Here is a 24,436-nt window from a genome sequence, read left to right as displayed (position 1 = left end):
TCCTTCACTTCCAGCCCTGACCACTCCTCGCTGAGGAAGCCGTGCCAAGGCTCTCATCGCCCACCTACCGAAGCCCTGGCTTGCATTCTGGCGCCGCAGGCTGCAGAGTTCCCCGCCCCCGCCCCCTCCCCATTTTCCCTCTAATTCTGATCTGATTGTTGAGTTGAGTGGGTGTCAGGCGGTATCTGGCTTCCTGGTTTGGTCAGCTTCCTCTCCTCCCTTCCACTTACTTTGCAAACGCCTTCTTTAAGAAGGCTCAGGTCCCGGAGCCTGGGCTGATTTAGGGCACCCTCTGGTCTGGGCTCCCTCCACCTCCTTCCTGTCCCCGCCCCGAAGCCAGCTCCACATTTGCATTACCTGCCCGGTAGGGCTGGGGTCGCCCGGAAGGGAGACTGGCCCTGCGTCCTGGCACCGGGCAGTTGGGGGCCCACGGAAAGTGTGTGGAATGAAAGAATGAGTAAATCAACCATGAAAAAGAGGGACCTTGCAACTGCTGACTTCACCCAGACCACGAGGGAGCGGAAAGAGTTGGGGGCGTGGTCACGCTTGACGGACAGGCCCACGGCCCATTGCAAGGGAGGCCGACGGGCCGCCCCGCCAGCCGACGGGCCGCCCCGCCCACCGGCGGCAGGATAAAGGCGGAGCCCGGCGCCGGGCGACTGCGGACAGCTGGTGAGGGTTCACCTGCCGCAGGTGCTCCGGGCGGACGGGGACGAACGAGGACCCACCCAGGGCTGTGCTCTGCCAGGAAGATGCTGCGCGAGCGGACCGTGCGGCTGCAGTACGGGAGCCGCGTTGAGGCGGTGTACGTGCTGGGCACGCACCTCTGGACCGATGTCTACAGGTGAGCTGGGCCACCGCGCTGGCCCGAGACCCCCTCCAACTCCGGGCTCGGCCCAAAATCTAAGCCCCAGAAATCCCGAGACCCTCCCCGGACTTGGAGACGCGGGCAGCCTTCCTCCAGCCCGAGTCATCCCTCGCCCCCGAGGCCCCCGCGCCCAGAAATCTTAAGAACCTCCCGCAGAAACTTGGGAACCCCCAAACCTTGTGTCAACCTCCGCGAGAAATCTAGAGACCTTCCCAGATGCCCTGACACGGCCCCAACCCCCTTTGCTACTCCTTTCCCAGACCCCGCCCCTCACCTCGGGCTTCCCCCCACTGGACCCTCCCCAGTCCCTCTCCCAGGACAACCTCAGCACCTTCCAACTTCCTAGTCATCCTCCCCTCTTTCCCTCCCCGCTCCCCCCACCCCACACGTCCCTTATGCCCCCTCCCTTCTCCTCAGACCCTACTGACTCACCACCCACCTCAACTCAGCGCCTTGCCCCACTCCCAGATCAGCTGAGCCTCCTGCAGGATTTGCTGGAGGCTGAGACTGGGCCAGAGGGGAGCTGCCCAGTGGTGGAATCTGGCTCTAGGGGTTGCCTAAGCTCCAGTTTCACCCTGTGGGGGCTGCTGGTGATTGCCTGTCCCCAGGCACTGGCCATAAGCTCCATGTCCCCAAATGCCTTCCCTTGACTTCACCCTGGGGTCAGGGAGGGACTTTGTTCCCGCAAACCGAGGTGGTGCAGTTGGGATCTTTGTCAGAGGAGAGCTCCTGATTCAGGACCCTGTTGCCACCGGCCCTTTGCTCCTGTCCATGAACTTTGGTGGGGTGCAGGATTTCTGAGACAGTAGGACATGGGGTGAGGGAATTGAAGTCAGGGCCTACCTCCAGCCCCCAGCCCCGCCCCCGGGAAGCAGCCAAGTCCAAGGAGCCATCTCCCTGCGATGCTTGGGGCAGGCCTTGCAAAGTGCGGCTGGTGTGAATGCAGGGCCGAGGGTCTTGGACGGGATCCTGCAGAACCTCTATTCCAAGCATTTGAAATGTTCCCCATTGCTAGCGTGGGAGGGGTCAGTGGTGAGAGGAGGGAGCATGCTGGGCTCAGGGCTGGGACCCCATGCTGATACCCTGGGGCATGTCCCTTAGCCTCTCTGTGCCTTGGGCTAAGCTGGAGGTGCCGAAGTGGCCTATTGCTCCCACATCATTCTGTCATCCGGAGCACCCTGCCTCTCCCAGGCCCCCACCAAACCCCATCCCTGGGTCTTTCCACACACCCTCCCCAGCCCATGCTCTCTGTCACCTCCAGTGGCCCTGGCAGCTCTGTGGGGCCAGTCTTCTGCCACCTCCTCAGCAGGCGCTGTCCTTCCCCTAGGGCAAATGACCCCGTCACCCTGCAGACCAAGGTCTGTCCCCACTCCTCAGCCCCTGGCCTCAGTTGTCCACATGTAAACCTCAGGGGTGGTTTCTGGGCTCACAACACAGAAGTGGAGTGTGGTCCAGGCCTCAGTGGCCTGGGAGGGCTCCCTTCCCTTCCCCACCCCCAATCCTGAACTGGGCCCTACCAGGAAGTGGGCAAGGAGCCAGGATGCTCAGGTCGCTAAGCCTCAGCTGTCATTATACCCGCCTGTTTGTTCACTGGGGCACTTTTAGTGCAACCTGAAAGGCTGGCATGGTGCCTCCATTGAGGTGGGGTATAAAAGGGGTTCAGGCTCAAGCCCCTTGCCCGCTCTCTCCCTGGCAGAGTGGGGGCAGGGAGTGGGGGAGGTGTGGACTCATCCTCCCTCGGGCAGGGGCCAGAGCTGTGACGACCCCCCTTTGTCCTTTCTCAAGAACCCAGCCACAGCCCCAGCGACCCTCCCTCTCCCATCTGCACTTCCCTTAAGACTCTCCATCACCCCCAAGAGAAGCAGTGCAGTCTAGAGCAGCAGAAACAGAATGCAAGCCACAGAGCCACATGTGTGATTTTAATTTTATAGTAGCCACATTTTTAAGGTTAAAATAAGCAGGTAAAATTAATTGCAATAATACATATTTTATTTAACTTAATATATCCCAAATGTTAGCATCTCAATATGTAATCAATATAAAAATTACTGAGGCAGTTTACATCCTCTGCTTGAAATTCAGTGTGTATTTTGTGTTTATAGCACATCTCTCTCCAGACTAACCACGTTTCAGGTGCTCAATAGCCACAGGTGGTGGCCACTGTATGTACTGAATAGGGCTCCTCAGCCTCAGCACTACAGCATTTGGGGATAATTCTTTGACACCAGGGGCTATCCTGTTGCCAGTAGCAACCCCCTAATTGTGAAAACCAGAAATGACTACAGGAGTTCCCTGGTGGCTCTATGGGTTAAGGACCTGGTGTTGCCACTGCTGTGGCTCTGGTTACTGCTGTGGCTCATGTTTAGTCCTTGGTCTGGGAACTTCCACATGCCCCAGGAGCCAAAAAAGAAGGATAGAAGAAAAGAAAGAGAGTGAAAGAAAGAGCAGGACTGAGTTCCCATTGTGGCCCAGCAGAAATGAATCTGACTAGTATCCATGAGGATACAGGTTTAATCCCGGGCCTTGCTCAGTGGGTTAAGGATCCAACATTGCCATGAGTTGTGGTGTAGGTCGCAGATGTGGCTTGGATCTGGTGTTGCTGTGGCTGTGGCATAGGCTGGCAGCTACACCTCTGATTTGACCCCTAGCCTGGGAACTTCCATATCCTATGGGTGTGGCCCTAAAAAAGCAGAAAAGAAAAGCAAGGAAGAGTGAAAGAAAGAGACAGAGGAAGGAAGGAAGGGAGGAAGAAAGAAGGAAAAAGAAATGATTTCAGACAAGGCCAGCAGTGCCTTATGGGCCACATCCCCTCCACTTGAGAGCCACTGAGCTGGGGGTTCTAGGAAGTCCCTTCTGAAACTAAGGAGACTGGCTTACTGCCACTGTTACTCCTGAAAGCTGTAGTGATAAAAGCGACTATCCGCATTCATAGCGAGAGATACTGGTGGGTACTTACAAACCAAATGCTTTATCTCCTCTCTGCCTCCCCGCAGACTTGGGAGGTCATGCTGGGATCATCCTGCAGATGAGGAAAATGAGGCTCAGAGAGGTGAAGCCATTCACCTGATGTCACACAGGACTCTAATTCTGCCTGACTCAGAACTTAGCCTCTTAATCTCCACTCTAGCTTGTACGACCCTAAAACTAGGAGGTTGCCCTGGATGACCCCCTCAGCCTGTGTCCCTTCCACCCTCCACCTGGCTCACAAGCCCACTGCCCCTGGAGACTTCACCCACCACCAGCCAACTCTCACTTCCCACTGAGCCCTTCCCCGCCCAGAGCCCAGACACGGGTTCCTGACTCAAGACCCTATATGATGCCCCAGGGCCTCCCATCTCCAAGGAGACACCAAAGGACAAGGCCTGGTGGACCCTGGGCCAGGGAGGGAATGGTGTCTTGACCCCTAGTAAGGGAGAGGTGTCTCGCCCCCTCACTCCTGAATCACAAAGGTAAGTGAGCAGACCTTAACATCCAACCCTTTGCCAAGGGCTCTGGGCGCCCTTTCCTGAGATGCACACACAACCCCTTCCCCTCCAGATACACAGCAGGGGCCTTGCCCGCCCTTTCCTCACCAGGCCCTCTGGGTCACCCACCCTCGCCCAGCATAACTGACCCTTGGAGAATGGATGCCTTGGTGCAGCCACATTCTGAGTAATGGTCTCCAGCAAGCTCTAAATAGATACCCAGAGAGAAGGAAGTAGGATTTTTTTTTTCTAGAGATTTACTTTGCAGCCGCTGTTAAAGATACTCTCTTCTACTCAGAAGCGTGCTGAGACCAGCTCAGCAGGATGGGGCTGAAGAACGGGTGCTGTGAAACTTAAGGAAAAAAGTTAACATAAAACAAGACTCAGAGACATTTATCTTAAGTAAAGGTGGGAACCGGGGGACTCAAGGTCTCAGGGACCAAGAGCTCCACCTCAAGAAACCACTCTGCTTTTATTGTGCTCCTTAGGATGAAGTCAAGTGAGGAGGGGCTATGGGTGGAGGATATAGGGTTTGTTTACTATTTTATAAGTTCTTTTATTGTTTTAAAAGCCGCTTAGCTGGTAAAAGGTTAAGCTTCTACTCTGACCTTTAGGCACATAACAATCATTAGCATTTGAGTTAGCTGTGCTTTCTAGAGAATCCTGGCTGTGCTTCCGCAAATGGCATGCCTATTTGCTGCAACCAGGCGTGCCTAGGTTTGCACCTTGGTTCTCTTTGCTAATGCATATCCCACTAACGACCACTCATAAACCACTTGGCCATGAGGTTCCTCTTTCTCTTATCCCTTAGAGGACATATCATGCTTGTGCAAACGGTGTGCCAATCTGCACAGATCCATATCTGGTGTGCCTAGACCAATGCATAATGTCCTAATTCAGCTGACCCTATGAAGAGCTTATGCCTTTAGGTCTTTGTTCTTAAGCTTAAGTCACTTACCAGCACTGTGACTGTTTTTCAAGCAGGAAGATGGGGTGTTCAGCAAAGAGGCTAAGAAAATATTGTAGAACCCTGTCTCGTGACAGAAGCATACTTTTGTCAGGTCTGGCACATCACACCTTGTCCACACAATCTCCCCCACGGTCCCTTTAGCTGGCAGCTGCTTCTATGCCAGGGCTGGCCTGGGTCCCCCCCTCCGATTTTGGCTTGAAGTTGAAGAGGAGGCACTGAGCCAGTGGCATCCCCCTGTCAGTTTCACCCTCTTCCCCCCTCACCTCCACCAGACACCTCCAAAGCCTGGCGGGGCCCTGGAGAAAGAGCTGCCTTGGAGTCAATGAACAGGTGCTCACACTCTGCCCAGCTCCCCCACTGACCCCCAACCTCGGCTGTGTAGGCGGCTTCTCCTGTCCCTCCCTGGCTTTGTGCATCTTTCTAGAGGTGAGAGCTCTCGACTGGGCAGGTGTCCCTTTCTCTCTGGCAGAGAGAAGTCAGGACCCGTATACTGAGGTCTGCAGGAGCTGTTACCAACTATCTCTTGCCTGTTCAGGGCTGGTTACACGACCTCCTGATGAAGCTGTGAGGTGGGAAGTAGGGGTGATCCTGTGCCTCCTGCAGGATACCCCAAGGAAGAGGCTAAGCAGCCATTTCTCCCGGCAGGGCCTTGCCCATTACTCTCTGGCACAAGATAGAAAAGAAGTTACCAGGGCAGGGTTCCTGGCCATCAGCACAGTAAAATGCTGGGAAAATAGGGCACAGGGCAGTTATGCATCCTACCTTGGGGAAGAGCCTGTAGAATCTAATTCAACTCCATCTCACTCCCAGCCCTCCTATCCCTGTCTCTTGGTTGCTGTGAGTGTTTTAGAAAGTATCCTTAGGAGCTCCCATCGTGGCTCAGCGGAAATGAATTGACTAGCCTCCATGAGGACGCAGGTTTGATCCCTGGCCTCGCTCAGTGGGTTGGGGATCCTGTGTTGCTGTGAGCTGTGGTGTAGGTCGCAGATGTGGCTCGGATCCCATGTTGTTGTGGCTGTGGTGTAGGCCAGCAGCTACAGCTCTGATTCAACCCCTAGCCTGGGGACCTCCATATGCCATATGCTGCACGTGCAGCCCTAAAATGACCAAGAAAAAAAAAAGGAAGGAAAGAAAGTATCCTTAGGGAGTTCCCTGGTGGCCTAATAGTTAAGAATATAGCCTTGTCACTGCTGTGCCTTGGGTTCGATCCCTGACTTGGGAATTTCTGCATGCCCCTGGCACAGCCAAAAAAAAAAAAAAAAAGATGGCACAGCTGGTAAATAGTGGCAATTGGGAGCCCCGGCCTTTGAAGCTCTGCCGGGCTGTCTTCTGGGACTCACGTTTTAGGCATGTCCTCTCCCTGCCCACCACCTTCCTTGCTCCCGTGAACCTCGTGCCCTCAAGTCACTGAGGGACTCTGCTGGGTGGATGGAGGGGTGTGGCCAGGGATGCATGAGAACTGGCCTATCCCTGGGCTCTCCATTCCCAGCCTCAAGGGATGGGTATTGATGGATGGGCCAGTGAAAGGTCAAGGGCATGTGGCCGAGTTTGGCCAGAGAAGCACCTGCTCCTGAGAGAATGACAGTAGGTGGATTCAGGCCAGGTCAGGTGGCCCATAAATTAGAACAACACTCCGGGCCCTCAACCCTCAAAAGGAGGCCCTGCCAGGAGCTGCTCTGGGGCTCAAGTGTCAGGTAAATTCCCAGGGAGTGGCAGGGTCCTAGAGAACTCCTGGCACCCTGTGGTTGGAGCCCACAGCCCCCTGCACAGCTGGGGTCCCCGAGAACCTTCCTTCCCTGTCCACAGGGCCCTGTCAGGTGGGAGCACTGTAATGGGGGCTCACTACAGTGCCCCACCACCACTGGACAGGCATACTTATTCAGTTGTGGGGGGACCAGCCTTTGGAGGCAGCTCAGTCCTGCCCAGCGTGTCTGACCCCATGCCTGGGGCATTGACCAGCCCCAGCCTGCTTATCTCAGTCACTCATCCAAGATCCCAGGGCAGGAAGCCCGCTTCTGGTGTCCCCTCTCTCTACCTCTGACCCCCACCGGCAAAATAAGTAGGGGACCTCTCATTTGATCCTCTCCTGAGCCAGGCCTGGCACTCCCTGTCCCCTGCCAGGTGTCCCTACCCCAAGGACCTTTAGGGAAAACTGTAACCTCTGGACCCTATCCCAGGAAGAGGACAGCCAGGCCCAGCACTCAGAGAGCTTGAGTTTACCCCACACCCTGCCTGTCTCAGTCTGTCCCTGAGACTCAGAGCAAGTGCTTGCCCTCTGCAGGCCTCAACATGCTCATCTGTAAAATGGGATGACATTAATACAGGCCTCGTGGGGTTATTGAAAGGATGGACTACAACACTGTAAGTCAACTATACTCCAATAAAAGGTTTTTTTACAATTAATTTGAAGATTAAAAAAAAAAAAGGAAGAGAGGATGGACTGAGATCATGTGAGCCAAAGGCTTGGCACATGGCCTGGCACACAATACTCAGTAGTCATCATGAATTAGTGTTAGGTTTATTATACTGTTATTAAAACAAATAATAATGAGCTATGGCCTCAAAGAGTTCATAGCATTCCTGGGAGAGAAATGCCAAACAAGTGTTAAGTGTTGTCTGAGGCACCAGCAGAGGGAGAGAAAGATGAGTCCTTGCTGATAGGATCAGGGAGGACTTCCTGGAGGAGATGGCAACCTAACTGAAGGACGATCAAGGGTTCACCATATGACCAGGACATACCATGCAGGAGCAAAGGTACCTGGCAAGAGAGTTGGGACACGTGGGGGCAGAAAGGGCATAGCTTCCATAGCCTGGAGTATGAGACTAGACAGTGGATAAGTCTATGGAGTTCCCATTGTGGCACAGTAGAAACTAATCTGAGTAGGAACCATGAGGTTGCAGGTTCAATCCGGGTCTTGCTCAGTGGGTTAAGGATCCGGCGTTGCTGTGAGCTGTGGTGTAGGCTGGCAGCTGTAGTTCTGATTGGATCCCTAGCCTGGGAACCTCCATATGCTGCAGGTGCAGCCCTAAAAAGACAAAAAAAAAAAAAAAGAGTGGATAAGTCTAAACCAGGGCTTTGAATGCCAGGCTCAAGCATTAGAATTTGTTCTGCAGACAGTGGGGAGCCTCTAACGGTGTCTGGGGAGGGAATGACCATAGATTAGATTGTTTCTCCCCTAAGGAGCGGGCCCCTGGGCAGCTGGGGCACCAGTGCCTAGTGGGAGAGTCTGCTGAACCTACCAGCGCAGAAGGAGGCTGGCCCAAGACAAAAGTCATGGTTTGCCTCCACCGATCTCTGTCCAGGCCAGCTACCCACCTCAGGGGTCCCGCCGCCACCGCCATGCCAGGCAGCTCCTGGAAGGTGCGCGCCCCGGGGTTGCACGCCAGGTTGGCACCCACCAGCCCCCTCGGATTCCCGCAAAGACCTGAGGACAGGATGTCACACCCAGACTGCCAGGAGCTGGGTTCACTGTGAAGTCAGCCCCGCTGGTGTTAACGAGGCCCGGGGCAGGCGGACAAGCTGAGAAGGCCAGATGCCAGTGAGCAGCAGGCACGTCCCAGCCTCAGGTCTGGGGCTGAGTGAACGTTGCAGCCCTGCGAGGCCACGCTGCCAACCCTGCCCACGGACTGAACCAAGACCAGAGGCCACACAGCGGCTGAGCAGATGTTAGGTCATGTTGCCCAGAATTCCCCTGGGCTGAGCTCAGGGAACACCCCACTTCTACAGCGGACGCTACTTTCCCATCTTGCTCAGCGTTCCGTTGATGCCACCCAACCTGCCATCTCTCTCCATTTCCACAGCCACCACCCAGTCCTGTCCATGCACCACCGTCACTCACTGGGACAGCTGCAGTCACCTTTCACTTGTTCTCACTGGTTTCCCCCACATCCCCTATTACTCCTGAATCAGTTCCCCACCCTGCACCCTGGGGGATCTGTGTCCTGTGCAGAAAGGGCCATGTGTCCCCTGCTCAGAAGGTTCAGTGCCCTCGGGGCAAAGGCCAGCTCCTTGCCAAGACCTGGGTCCTCTCCCAGCACCCTCCCTCACCAACTCCAGCCTCAATTACCTCCTTCCCATTTCTCAAACATGCTGGGCCAGCACCCAGGCTGTCCTTGCTGCTTGACACCTCTGCTCCTCTTCCTCTCCTCTTTTTGTCCAATGCTCCGGTTCTCAAATCGGTCCCTGGACCAGCAACAGCAGCACTGGGAGCTTGTCAGCAATGCACTTGCCTCCCATTCTTTATGGAAGTCAAATCACGGTGTTATACACTTTAAATATATACAATTCTATTTCTCAGTTGCTGCTCAATAAAGTTGAGAGGAGGGAGTTCCCTGGTGGCCTTAGCAGTTAAGGACCTGGCATTGTCACTGCTGTGGCTTGGGTTCCGTCCCTGGCCCGGGAACTTCTGCATGCTGCTGGCACAGCCAAAAATGTTAAAAAATAAAACAAAGTGGGAGGGGGAAGAAATGCAGTTTCTCAGGCCCCACCCCAGACCTGCTGACAACCTGTCTTTTAACCGGCCCTTCAGGTGATGCTGATGCAACTCAAATCTCAGAACCGCTGATCTAATTAATTATTGTCCATCGCGCAGAGGGTAAAATTTAAACCTCGACTCAAATGCCGCCTCCTCCAGGAATCCTTTCTTCACCTCCAGGCCAGGACCTCCGGGAACCCCATATTCCTCCTTTACAGCAATTATCACAGCTATAATCACATAATTAATTGTGTAACATAATTAATTGTGTAATCCCTCAAGTCTTCCTCTTCCACCAGAATATATGCTCCATGGGCCCCAAGCACATCTTTTTTGCTCAGCCTCCAACACCTGCCATGTAGTAAGTGCTCAATAAATACGTGTTGAGGGAGTGCATGCCCGGAGACGCAAGCCCTCTCTTCAGCACTTCCTGGAACATTAACTTGCTGTTTGCCTGTGCTAAGCCACTTACAGACCCAAGAAGAAAATACAGTCCCCACCTTCAAGGAGATAACTGCCCCGAGGGAAAATAAACATGGATGGAGACAGATTGATTGAGTCGCATCCTCAGGGAGGGGTAGGCAGCTGCCAGGCAAAGAAGACAGGGAAAAGCATTACAGGTAGAAGGAACAGCATCTACAAAGTGTATGCTAAGATGACACATTGCAGGGAGTTGAGAGGGTGGGAGGAGTTACAGGAAGTGAGGCTAGGGAGTCGAGATGTGGTGGCTAAATGCCACTGGGTGAACCCCAGGCTACAGAGGTTGGATTTCACTATAAGGTAGATGAGGAATTGCTACTGAACATTTTCAAGCAGGCAAGAAACCTGATTTCTTTTTTTTTTTTTTTTAACTACTCTGGTAATACAGTTTGGGAAACCAAGAAGAGGGTCTGCTGTTGGGCAGCAGGTTAAGAATCCGACTGCAGGGGCTCAGGTCACTGTGGAAACTCAGGTTCAATCCCCGGCCCTGTGCAGTGGGTTAAGGATCTGGCACTGCCACAGCCACAGCTACAGCTCAGATTCGATCCCTGACCCGGAAATTTCTACATGCTGTGGGTGCGGCCATTAAAACACACACACATGCACGCACGCACGCACAAAGGGAGGGTCCATTCATTCATTTATTACCAAAATACATATTGAGCATGGCCATATCCTGGGTGCTGGGCCATGGTGATGGTGGGCAGACAGACGTGGCCCTAGCCTGTTTTTAACCTCTCTCCCGAAAGCAGGAGATCATGGCCTCCACCATCCCTGTTCAGCTCCCTCTGCCACCCTTCCCTCTATACGTTCCTGACTCTCCCTGCAGCCTCCAATCAAGACACCCACAGCCCCTGGCTCTTGGGTTTCTGTGGGGAATTCTGAGAGATTCATCCTGGGGAGGGAGGCAGTCAGCAGGATCCACAGGGCACAATCCACGCCTTTGTTGCTTCTGCCAGAGCAGCTCTAAGAATAGCTGTTTGCTCAGCTCCATTCAGGGCGGGTGCTGGGGTGGGAGGGGGTGGGGCCGTGGAGCTCCAGTGTGGGTGGGGTATTAACCCCAGAGCCCCTGGGGCCTCCAGTTTCTCACTGGCTCAGAGGGATGAAGGCAGCAAGAAGCATCACTTACAGCAGCTATTGTCAAGGTCGGGGGCCCTAAAAGATCTTCCCACCCTGTGGGTTTGTAAAGCCTTTTTTTCTAAATAGACTTGGAGGCAGAAACCCAGTATATAAAACAAGATAAAATAATAGTGGCTCTGGCTACAGAGGGATGGGGATCCTGCAGAGAGATCCCCAGCTTCTCAGCGCCTCCTTCCCCCATCCCTTTGTCCAGGCCTCCCCCACTCCCACCCCCGCTCTCCCTGGACTCCAGCCACCTCTGACCTGGTCCCATCTTCTCATTTTTACACTTGATGAAACAGGACAAGCTCCTTGCCCAAGGCCACCTAGCAGGTTGATGGTCAAAGGCAGGTCTTACACTAAAGGAATGTCTCCCAGACCTGAGTCCACAATGGCCCAGACTCCCATGGTTTTTATCAAAACTATATTCTACCTCTAGTACCATTAGCTTAAATATTTTTCTTTAAACCAACTCATATTTTTCTTATGTCTTTTTAAAGTGGAGATCTTATATTATTACTATAAATGCCAAGCCTTTATCAATTGCCATAAAAATACACTTAATAAATATGTAAGTCTGGAGGAGTTCCCGTCGTGGCGCAGTGGTTAACGAATCCGACTAGGAACCATGAGGTTGCGGGTTCGGTCCCTGCCCTTGCTCAGTGGGTTAACGGTCCGGCATTGCTGTGAGCTGTGGTGTAGGTTGCAGACTCGGCTCGGATCCCGCGTTGCTGTGGCCCTGGCGTAGGCCGGTGGCTACAGTTCCGATTCAACCCCTGGCCTGGGAACCTCCATGTGCCGTGGGAGCGGCCCAAGAAATAGCAACAACAAAAAGACAAAAAAAAAAAAAAATGTAAGTCTGGGAAGGAGGAAGGAAGAGAGGGAGAAAGAAAAGGAGTTCCCTGGTGGCTCAGTGCATTGGGGGTCCAGTGTTATCACTGCTATGGCTTTGGTTACTGCCCATGGCACGGGAATTTCCACATGCCACCGGCATGACCAATAAAAATACATAAGTGTTCTTTTAAATTGTGCATCCAGGAGTTCTCCTGTGGCGCAGCGGGTTAAGGATCTAGTGCTGTCACTGTAACGGCCCAGGTGGTTGCTGTGGTGCAGGTTCAGTCCCTGGCCCAGGAATCTCCACATGCCGCAGGTGTGGGCAAAAAATAAATAAAAACCAAAAAAAAAACATAAATTGAGCATCCATGTGCCACCTAAAACGTCTTACGCAGGTACCCACCCCTCCTTGTGGGATATGCTGCTTGGCTTTTTAAAAAGGTTCACCTCTTTGCTGGATATGATGTGTCCAGCCAGCCCTGTGCTCTGCTCTGGAGGAGACCAGACCTTGGCCTTGGGGGCTTACAGTCTAGAGGACAGACACCTGGTGGTAACACCGTGAGGCAAAGTGCAGGTATATCCCCCACCCCCGAAGGCCTGTGGGACAGGAGGGATGGGTAGTCATCCTGCATCTTATGGGTCAGAAAATGGACACTCAGAAGACCCCCCTCAGCAAGTCAGTGGCAAAATTGGATTTGAACTCAGATCTTCTGCACATGTACCCCTAAACCAGGGTTTCCGCGCGGACACCATGCCTCTCCTAACGATGGTGTTGAAGAGAGGGCAGCAGCAGACAAGTGTCACAGCCTTAAATTAGCCAGTGTCCCCATGGTGCGCTGGGAGTTCAGAAGGCGACAGACAAGAGAGTTCCCGTTGTGGCTCAGTGAAAATGAACCCGGCTAGTATCCATGAGGATGCGGGTTCAATCCCTGGCCTCGGTCAGTAGGTTATGAATGTGGCATTGCTGTGGCTGTGATGTAGGCTGGCAACTGCAGCTCTGATTTGACCCCTAGCCTGGAAACTTCCATATGCCACAGGTGCGGTCATGAAAAGAAAAAAAAAAAGTGGGGTTGGGGGTGTAGACAAGAAACAGTGGTTCTAGGGAGTTCCCATCGTGGCGCAGTGGTTAATGAATCCGACTAGGAACCATGAGGTTGAGGGTTCAATCCGTGGCCCTGCTCAGTGGGTTAAGGATCCGGAGCTGTGGTGTAGGTCTCAGACGCGGCTCAGATCTGGTGTTGCTGTGGTTGTGGTGTAGGCTTGTGGCTACAGCTCTGATTAGACCCCTAGCCTGGGAACCTCCATATGCCACGGGTGTGGCCCTAGAAAAGACAAAAAGACAGAAAAAAAGAAACAGTGGTTCTGGAGCTTTTTTTAAGAACTCCTTTCCCAGGGGTGGGCACGGGCTGCCAGACCCTTGCCCACTCTCGCCTGCCAATGCCTGAGACCAGTAGTTACTGTGCCAGTATCCCCCATAGTCTATGGCCTGGATGGCAGGGACCCTGCCTGGTGGCCTCTACAGACTCACACGCAGACCCTTGGCCATCCCATCCCAGGGCTCTAAGCACCAGAGGGCATTGCTTCACGTCTTGACCAGTGGTTCTCAAAGTGTGGCCCCTGGACCAGCAGCACCAACAGTTTCCAGAAACACGGTAGAAATGCAGATTCTCAAGCCCCACTCCAGACCTGCTGAATCTGAAACTCTGAGATGGGGCCTGGCAGTCCGTGTTTTGATAAGCCTTCCAGGTAATGCTGCTGCCACTGCTGCATCTGAACTTTGAGAACCACTGGTCTAAATCTTTCAGCCGTGGCCACTGCTAACCCCAGCTGCCCCAGCCGTGCCTCCATCCTACCAACCAGACTCTGGGAATGGGATCCATAAAGCTGTAGCCTTCAAACCCAAACCAAAGCCTAAGCATTCTGATGGCCAATCCCAGCAGAGGACTCTTCTGGAGCCCAAGGGCACCAGGCCTTCAAAATTAGCAGATGTGCCCCTGAGGCAGACACTTGTACCTATAGCTTGGTCCCAAGTCTCATGAGAAGCCACCCCAAATCCCTGTGACCCCTCTTCAGCCTTTAGGAACCTTCACACCGGGGGCTGGAGATTCAGCCAAATGGTCAGCCCTGGGCATCTTCCTTCTCTCTCTCCCTGTCTTTCCTGTTATCTCCCCTTAAGCCAGTGTCTTAATCTGAGCTGCTGAAATAAAATCCCACAGGCTCGGGGGCTTAAAAACAAAAATGTATTTCGCACCGTTCTGGAGGCTGCAAGTCTGAGGTCAGGGTGCCAGCATGGCTGGGTGCTGGTGAGGACACTTCCAGCTTGAAGCCAGCTGCCTTCTGGCTGTGGGCTCACGCAGCCCTTCCCTGGTGCATGTGGAGAGGGAGCTCTCTTTCTCTCTGACTCTTCCAACAAGGTGACCTGTCCTCTCGGATGAGAACCTTCCTCTCGTGACTTCATTTAACCTTAATTATCTTCCAAAGCCCAACCTTCAAAGACATTGGAGGTTGAGGCTTCAACACTGAATTTGTTTATTTTTATTTTTTTAATTTTCTATTTCTTAGATTGACTATTAATTTTTTGTCAACCCAAAGTTAGAGACAGTTTTATTTTTTTTATTTTATTCTATTTTATTTTATTTACTTCAGGGCTGCAGATGCAGCATATGGACGCTCCAGGCTAGGATCAAAGCAGAGCTGCAGCTACTGGCCTATGCCACAGCCACAGCCATGCCAGATCTGAGCCATGTCTGTGACCTGCACTATAGCTCAATGCAATGCCGGATCCTTAACCCACTGAGCAGGGCCAGGGATTGAACTTGCATCCTCCTGGATATTAGTTGCTTGTTTCCACTGAGCCACAACAGGAACTCCCTCAACACTGAATTTAGAGGGACACAAACATTCAGTCTCTGGCAGTGAGGTCAAACCCGTTTGTTTCCTGCCCTGAAATTTCAAGGCTTTTCAAGAATTCCAAAATTATTTTCCAACAAGTCCCCCACCCTTTAAGGAATGACTGACTCTAAGGAATTCCAAGCTACAGAAGCTGTGGCAGGAAGATGGGGTCTTTGTGAGGGAGGCAGACCACCCTCGCTCCTTTAAGGCTGGAGTTCCAGGCTCCATCTCTGTGCAAACCCAGGGCCTTGACTCCTGCCTCCTTGCTATCTGCTGAGTTCTCCTAGCCTCCAGCTCAGACACTGGATAGGGCTTGGGAGACAAGGTTCTAGGCTATCTTTAGAGCAAGTTCATTCCTCTGTCTGGGCCTCAGACCTCCACCGTTACAGGACCAGGTGGCTCCAAAGCTGGTTGCCCATCAGAAACACCAGGAAGCTGGTTAAACATTCAGGGCCCCAGGCCCCAGCCCGTGAAACATGATGACTCAGAGGGTACAAGACTGGCCCAAGGAATCTGTATTTTTACTAAGTGACCTCGTCACCACCAGGCGATTACAGCTGGGTCCTTTGGGGTTCACCCCACCCAGACCAGGCAGCCTGGGAGGGTCCTTGCAGCCTCATGGCTCCAGGAATCTCCTCCTGAAGCCCTTGGCCCCACCTGGCCAGGGGTCCTCCTGACCGGCTGTCCTCTCCCTCTATAGCGCGGCCCCAGCGGGGGCCCAAACCTTCAGCCTGAAGCACTCAGAGCGCGTGCGAGTGGAGGTGGTGCACGACGGGCAGGCGGAGGAGGTGGCCACCAACGGCAAACAGCGCTGGCCTCTCTCTCCCAGCACCACACTGCGGCTCACCATGAACCAGGCGAGCACCGAGGCCAGCAGCGACAAGGTACCGGGGCCGTGGGAACCCGGGGCCACGCAGGCATCGAGCCAGGCTGGACCAGAACAGGCTGGTCGATGGAAGCAGAACACAGGCCACATATGTCATTTTCAGTTTTCGAACCACCACCTTAAAAGAGCAAAAAGAAACAGGTGGCCTTCAATATTATCCTTTCAACATGCTAGCAACATAAAAAATAGTGATGAGAGCGCTTACTTTCTTTTTTTACACCAAGTTTAAATCTGGTGCGCATGTCACACCTGTATCATATCTCAGTTCGGACTTGCCACGTTTCAGATGCTCAATAAACACCTACCGTTATTAGCCTGGTGTTAGACCACAGGATGATTAAATCTCAAGCTGCTGAATGATGAACTGAGAACCACTGGACGTGACAACCGCAAACATCCTTGGTCTCATCATGTCTCAAATGGGTGCTGAGCGGCCCATGAAGCAAAGTGATTTGCCCAAGTGGGAGAGCCAAGACCAGACTCTCTCTCCTCTGCCTTCTCTACTTAGGAACTTCACTGTGTGCCCCATGGCAGTGATGGCGCTGGGCATCATCCAGTGAGAACAACCTAAGCCCCCCAGTTGCTTAGCAGGAGCTAGACATGCACCATGGCAGATGTGGGGGCTCCACAGACAGCAGGGTGCACCCTGGATACACCCTGAGAGAGGGGTGTCCCCTAACTAGTTGCATAATCTGTGAGAAACAGCCCATCAATCCAGGAGGGCTTCCTGGAGGAGAGGGGGTCCAGTGTTTAGAGAGGTTTGATAGGCTGTGCGGTGTGAGGAAGGAAGATGCTCATTGCAGGTCTTCCTGCCTGTAATCTGTGATCTCTGCTCTTCTCCCCCTCCCCATGTGCTCCTTCCCCTTCAAGGTCACCGTCAACTACTATGAGGAAGAAGGGATCACCCCCATCGACCAGGCCGGGCTCTTCCTCACGGCTATTGGTGAGTTGGCATGCCTACGGCCTGGGTGCCTTGGTTCCAGGGGCTGGCATTGCTGCCCTTCTCAGCAGCACCTGGCCTGTTTTCAGAGCTACAGATCTGGCAATCAGAGCTTCCTCCGAATAATGCGGGCTGGAGGAGTGACACCACACATGCCCAGGCCCTTCTGTCCTGGAGTGGGAGATGCTGCTGGAGGCCACCTCTCCCCTGCAGCCTGGAGAAGAGCTTGCCTCTCATAGTGAGAAATGACATGTCTACAAAGCCTGCACTGTCCTGGGCAATCCTAGATCTGTCCTTGCCTTCCCCAGACGCAGCCCCGGGGGCACAAAGATGCAACCTAGGTCCTTAACTCACCTAGTCCAAGCCCTTCATTTGATTCGTAAGGACACTGGGGCCCAGAGAGGTTAGGAACTCATTCGAAGTCACACAGCAACTCAATGGCAGGTTGGGTTCAGAACTCAGGATTGTTCCCCTCCTCGGTTCTTTCCATTTGCACCCCACTCCCCTACCCTGGGTGCCAGGGCACCTGAGATGTGGTCTGCTGAAGCTTCACTCACTCGACTCTTCTGCAGTGAAGGTATTACTTTTTTTCTTTAAATGTTAAATCATAGAGGAGTTCCCTGGTGACCCAGCAGGTGAAGGCTCTGACATTGTCACTGGCTCGGCTCACTGCTGTGGTGCAGGTTTGATCCCTGGCATGCTTCCACATGCCACAGGCTCGGCCTAAACAACTACATAAATAAATTTTGAATCATATAGTGTTTAAGCCAGGAAGACATTTCAGTGGGTCATTTTGTCCATCCAGCCTTAGTTTATTGTTGACAGAGTGGCCACATGGCAGGCGGGGGGAGCTACCAGTTACGGAGAGTCAACTATGCGCTGAGGGCTTTCAAGATAACATGATTTTGTCTGTTTACTGAACACCTGCACTGTGTCCAGGGCTTTGGTGAGGAAGTGGCATTTATTGAGCACCTACAGTGTGTCAGGTACATTTTACTGTCAGGATCTCAATCTCTTCTTACCTCTATTCCAGGAATACACACTGTTATTGTCCCCATTTTACAGATGAGAAAACCAAGGCTCCTAAAAAGTAAAACAAATAAGTAAAAACTTGCCTGAGGCCAGAGCATCTGAAAGCAGTTTGTGGGACTCCCAGCCCTTTCAGTATTTCACATCCTCCAGGGCTCTCAGAACTGCCCCCACAAAACAACCAGTCCCCACCCCTGCCCCTCCTTCTCCAACCCTGTACTTTCAGCCACCGAAACAGGCTCAGCAGCCATGCTCGCCCACGTCTGAGTTTATTCCCAGGTGGGCTCAATTGCTGGTCACCGGCCCTTCTTGGGGCACCGAGGGAGCGAGTGCCCAGCCTTGGGCAGGTGGGGGGGTCCTCGGGACAACCTGGGGGGCCTGGGGAGATAAAACCGAAACCTCTTGCCTCGCAGCCGAGGACTGGCACGTGGATGAAGCTCACAGGCACCCAGAGCCCCCAGCTTGTCTCAGATGACCGTCTGGGAGGAAACTTAATCCCACAGAGACAGGGACACCTGAGGACATGAACGGGAAGGGCAGTGACCGGAGGCCTGGCAGAGGAGGGAGGCCCCAGGGGACTGACTCCACCGCTAAGGAGAGTCCACTGAAGCCGATTTAGGATGGACGCAAAATCAGGGAGAAGGAGGCAGGACTGGGCTAGAAAAATGTGCAGCTTGTGCTCAGGGGAACCCTCTGGGGATGCAGCAGGACTGAGGCTCCAGACGTTACCAGATCCACCCGTGACGAATGGCCAGGCTCATCCTTCGAAGGTTCCGAGGCTCGGCTCTCACTGAACAATTATTTCTTTCACTGCCACGAGTTTCCGATACTTAAGCTCCGAGGACCAGTAAAATGTCCCCCTTTCTCCACCCACCCAAAAAGAGAATAATCCTGACAATTTTGATGCTTGGCCAAAAAGAAAATAATAAAAACAATTTGCAGGTGCTCCTTCATGGCTCAGCGGTAACAAACCCAACTAGAATCGATGAGGATTCAGGTTTGATCCCTGGCATTGCCATGGGCTGTGGTGTAGGTTACAGACTCAGCTTGGATCCCGCATTGCTATGGCTGTAGTGTAGGCCAGCAGCTGTAGCTCTGATTCAACCCCTAGCTCCATATGCGGAAGGTGCAGCCCTAAAAAGAAAAAAAAAAAAATTGCTGTCAGTTATCACCATCCTTTTAACACCTCAAAAATAGGGCATAATCTCAGAACAAAAGGACGGTTATTTCCACTGCAGAAAGAAAGCTTTTTTTTTTTTCTTTTTAGGGCCACACCTGCAGCATGTGGAAGTTCCTAGGCTAGGAGTCGAATCAGAGCTGCAGCTGTCGGCCACAGCCACAGCAAAATCAGATCTAAGCCACATTTGTGACCTACACCACAGCCTGTGCCAACACTGATCCTTAACCCACTGAGCAAGGCCAGGGATTGAACCCTCATCTTCATGGATACTTGTTGGGTTCTTAACCCGCTGAGCTACAACAGGAACTCTAGAAATAAAGCTTTGTGAAAAACTCACTCAGAGCTCCCTGGTGGCTCAGCGGGTTAAAGATATGACATTGCCACTGCTGTGGTGTGGGTTTGATCCCTGGCCTGGGAGCTTGCACATGCCATAGGCACAGCTGAAGGAAAGAGAGAGAGAAAAAGGAAGAAAGAAAGAAAGAAAGACCTATCAAACTTACGTTTCCTGTACCACCAGGGACCCTGCTGCAAACTGGGACTCCCGTGGGACCCACGGGTCTATCTGAACCCTCCGGGTCCCTCTTCCCTCAGCATCTATCCCAGGAGCCCTTGAGCCCCACGCCCTGTGTGATCATTCCAGGACAGCGCCTCAGAGGCAGGGACACCCTGAATGTCCCAGAATGGTGGGCCTGGCCCCCAAAAATGTATCTGAATCCGTCTTACCCTAGTCCTGTCCTGAGACCACAGGGAGCAGAAAAATCCCTGGCTCCAGAGTGGACAGGAATGAGTCTTAAGCTCTGGCTCTGCCCCTCCAGCAGCGTTGTGAGCACCACCTGCCGAGCCTCAGTTTCCTCGTCTGAGAGATGAGGTTCACGGTGCAGCCGTGCACAGTGCTTATACGGGCTCCCAGGATGGAGCATCCTGAGGGTCTGGCATGGCCGAGGGGCTCAGTGGATGCTCCTTGCTGTTCTCCCTCCCTCTGGGCATCGCCCATTTTTCTCTCCGCTCGGGTAAAGCTGGGAAAATCTTACTGTGCTTCAGTCTTCCTCCCGAGATTTGAGGATGAAACCTTGATGCCCTTGGCCAGATCAGGCTGGGGGGCTTGGCCTGGTCCTGCCAAAAACTTGCGATCTGCCCAGTCCCTCTAAACCTCACTTTTTCCCAACTATAAAATGCCAGTTTTGAGTTAATTGATGCCTGAGGGCCTCCAAGCCCCCAGTTAGGGCTGATTTTTCTTTTTCTTTTTATGGCCACACTTGTAGCATATGGATGTTCTCAGGCTAGGGGTCGAATCAGAGCTGCATCTGAAGCCTAGGCCACAGCCACAGCAACTCCAAATCCCCGAGCCACATCTGTGACCTATGCTGCAGCTTTTGGCAACACCGGATCCTTAAACCACTGAACAAGGCCAGGGATTGAACCGGCATCTATTACAGATACTATGTAGCGTTCTTAACCCACTGAGCCACAGCAGGAACTCCCAGTTTGGGCTGATTTGCGGAGCCCTCCCTGTTAAAGGAGAACGTGGGAGGGGAGGGTCCATGGAGGGAGACAGAGTCTCACCCTCGTTGCTGTGGTCCTGGCAACAGGAGCAGCAGGCAGACACGAGCCTTAAAAATTTTTGTCATCGGGAGTTCCTGTCACGGCTCAGCAGTAATGAACCCGACCAGTATCCATAAGGACGCAAGTTCAGCCCCTGGCCTCGCTCAGTGGGTTAAGGATCTGGTGTTGCCATCAGCTGCAGTGTAGGTCAGAGACGCATCTCAGATCTGGCGTTGCTGTGGCTGTGGGGTAGGCCTGGGAACCTCCACATGCCTCGGTGTGGCCCTAAAAAGACAAAAGAAAAAGAATTTTCAGCATCAACCCAAAGATCTCATTCCTCATGCCCACCCCCCAGAGCCCGGGGTAGCTGCCCTAGCTGGCTGTTGGGGAAGAGTCCTTCTGCCCAGTCAGGCAAGACCAGGCACCCTGCCACTGTCCCTGGGGACCGGCGGCCCGCCAAAACGCTTGTGCCTCTGTCTCAAGGCCTCTGTGTCTTCGTTCTCAGGGCAGACTGCCTTGAATCCAATCCCAGTGACATTTCCAGTTCATCTGCCCCACACCCCAAGTGCCACCTGACACTTGGGGCTATTCTGGGGAGCTGAGGTAGGATTCAGAGCCTCTGGGAAATGTCTAGAGCCCAGAGGCCCTGAAACAGATGTCCGATCCCTTCTTCCCCAGGGAAGACAGAGCCGTCCCAGGAGCCCAGAGCCCGGGGCAGCCCACGCCAGCCCTGTTGGTCCCCACGAGGATGACCCCAGCAGAATCTAGTTAAATTGGACCTTGGAGGAAGGTTCAAAGGGGAAAAGTCCTCCAGAGGTGGCTTTCTAGCCCAAGGGGGGTTCCAAGGGAAGGTGGAGGGTGGATGGTCAAGGGTCATAAGAAAGAAACTGAAGCACCACAGAAGGTCCGGAAGTGGATGATAAGGGAGCCCAGTTATGTGATGGCCAAATTTCAAAATGGGAACCCAGTGAAACTTGTCTGAATTTAACAAACCAAGAAAGAGCAATAATCGGAGTTCCTGTTGTGGCTCAGTGGGTCAAGAATATGACATTAGTGTCTGTGAGGATATGGGTTCGATCCCTGGCCTCGCTCATCAGGTTGAGGATCTGGTGTTGCCACAAGCCTCAGCTGCAGCTCTGATTCAGCCCCTAGCCTGGGAATTTCCATATGCCTCAGGTGCAGCCATAAAAAGAAAAAAAAAAAAAATGCTACTGGATGAGAACTTTGGTGAGTTCCCATTGTGGCTCAGCAGAAACAGACCCAACTAGGATCCATGAGGTCTCAGGTTTGACCCCTGGCCCCACTCAGTGGGTTAAAGTGATGCTGGAAAGATGGTACCAGAATCTGGGTTCTTGTTCATGGCAGTTGAAGAATGAACTCCACGAACACACAGGCAGCAAGCAAGCAAAGTCTTTATTAAAGGCAAGCAGATAGCTCCCCGGGTTGCTGGGAGCGGGGAGAAGAATCTCCCTCTCTCTATTGTCCTATAGAGGTTTTTAATCTATTAAAGGTGGAAAGAGACACCAAAGTGGGGTCCAGAAAGATGCACTTTTCTCCCATTGGCCTTGTTCAATTACCTATAGCAGTCCTTGTCCAATAAGGCTTTCAGGGTTGGAACTGTCCTGAAAGTTCTTTGGGGTTTTTGGTTTTTTGTCCTTTTCTTTTACCATTCCTCTCATTCCTCTTTTACCAGTTGAGGAGTGGGCTAGAGATTCACATTTTCTATAGTAAACAAAGTCCGTGGGGAATGCATATTTCTTATAATAAAACAAGGCCTGTGGAGGTGTTCCTCCTGGAGCACTTAAGCCACACATGTTAATCAATGGCCCTATCAAAGAAGGCATCGAAGCCCTTGCTCCTACCCTGACGACCTGAGTTAATAATCTGCCTCAAAAGGATCTGGCTTTGCCGTGAGCTGTGGTGTAGGTTGCAGACTCAGCTTGGATCCCACATTGCTATGGCTGTGGTGTAGCCCAGCAGCTGCAGCTCCGATTCAACCTGGGAACCTACATATGCCTTCAGATGCAGCCCTAAAAAATGAAACAAAACAAAAAAGAGCAATAAGCTTGTTATCTAGTGTGACAGAGATTGCCTTAGGCAGGTGAGGGGGTGGGCTGAGCAGGAAACTGCTGGGATTTTTTTAGAAGCTATTTGGTACCGATTGTACTTGTGCAATATTACATTGATTTAAAAATTTTTAATTTAAGGAGTTCCTGTTGTGGTTCGGGGGGCAGGGGGTGGTGGTTAAGGATCTGACATAGTGTCGGTGAGGATGCGGGTTCAATCCCTGGCCTTGTTCAGTGGGTTAAGGATCCAGCATGGCCTGAAGCTGCAGAGTAGGTCACAGATGCAGCTCAGATCTGGGGTTGCTGTGGCTGTGGTGTAGGCTGGCAGCTGCAGCTCTGATTCGACCTCTAGCCTGGAAATTTCCATACGCCACAGGTGCGGCCCTGAAAAGAAAAAAAAATTAATTTAAGAAATTGGTAATAAAGTAAAGCTTCATAATTTCTCTCCTGTGACCCAGTGCTTTCATGGACACACCATAGGAGCAGCAATGTGGTTGCTTGCAGACTGGAGTTGAAAGCCACACGGCTGCCAGGGTGGGGATGTGACCAACTCCTCTGGGAATGACCTTTGGGGAGCAGGTCCTGGGTCTTAGAAGGCGGGCTTGGGTTTTGGAAACAGCCCAAGGAGGAGGTCAGCGGGAGTCAGTGGAAAGAACAGCCAAGGGCAGGAGTCTGGAGCCAGAGATGTGAGTGGGACCCCTGGTTCTGCAGTCCCTGGGGACGTCATGGTCACAGCCCTGCTGGATGCCTCGGTTTCACCTCATCTGTAGGTGCGGGTGGCTGGAGGGGGCGTGATTTAGCAGAGAACATGGCAAGACTGTTATCTTGAAAAGCAAAGAGTGGGAGTTCCTGTCGTGGCGCAGTGGTTAACGAATCCAACTAGGAACCATGAGGTTGCGGGTTTGGTCCCTGCCCTTGCTCAGTGGGTTAATGATCCGGCGTTGCCGTGAGCTGTGGTGTAGGTTGCAGACATGGCTCGGATCCCGCGTTGCTGTGGCTCTGGCGTAGGCCAGTGGCTACAGCTCCGATTAGACCCCTAGCCTGGGAATCTCCATGTGCCGCGGGAGCGGCCCAAAGAAATAGCAAAAAGACAAAGAAAAAAAAAAAAAGAAAAGCAAAGAGTGATTCCTGGAGGAGGCTGGGTCTGCAGCTGGTCCCCAGGGAGGAGTTTCAGGAAGCCAGCCTCCCCAGAAGGCGACATTCCCTGGGGAGTGTCCACCTGGAAAGTTCGTGAAGGTCTGGGAGCCAAGATCAATATTATTCCTCCCTCTGAGCCTTCAGCCTCTAACAGTTGCAGGTGGCGCCACCTTCTCTGCTTTCTCCCTAGGATTCTTAGCCTGTTGGTGAGAAGTCTCCCAGATCATGTGCCTATTTGCTGAGAGATGACATCCTTGAGTCTGGATTTGCTCACCTGTAAAATGGAACAGTAATTTTATCTGATAGGACTGGGGGCTTCTTGAGAGCAGGCACTGCACCCTGATTGCCCACCACTGGTCCCTGTGCCTCGTGCAGCACCTAGAACACACTAGATGCTCCACAGTGATTTGCTGCAGGAACGGGATCAACGGAAGGAATTTATAAAAAATTTTTTTGGCCACATCCACAGCATGTGCAAGTTCCCAAGCCAGGGATCGAACCCACACTACAGTTGAGACCTGTGCCACAGGTGTGGTGACACCAGATTTTTAACC

The 24,436-nt window shown here is 52.8% G+C and overlaps 1 protein-coding gene across 1 annotated transcript in view; it reads left to right on the top strand.

Annotated features, from left to right (window-relative positions):
• Positions 1-661: 661 nt before the first annotated feature.
• Positions 662-24,436, top strand: part of PADI2 (peptidyl arginine deiminase 2) — a 58,511-nt gene continuing 34,736 nt past the window's right edge. The window contains exons 1-3 of the mRNA XM_003356166.5: positions 662-844; positions 15,803-15,986; positions 16,859-16,931. Coding sequence (XP_003356214.1) covers positions 753-844; positions 15,803-15,986; positions 16,859-16,931 — 349 coding nt within the window. The 5' untranslated portion in view covers positions 662-752. The remainder of the gene's footprint in view (positions 845-15,802; positions 15,987-16,858; positions 16,932-24,436) is intronic.

This window comes from Sus scrofa, chromosome 6, assembly GCF_054392235.1.
Source record: "Sus scrofa isolate SSC_HxYL_T2T_F1_AM1 chromosome 6, Sscrofa_HxYL_maternal_Yorkshire_Landrace_v2.0, whole genome shotgun sequence".
Lineage (NCBI taxonomy): Eukaryota > Metazoa > Chordata > Mammalia > Artiodactyla > Suidae > Sus > Sus scrofa.
This window is presented reverse-complemented; position numbering and strand designations above follow the sequence as displayed.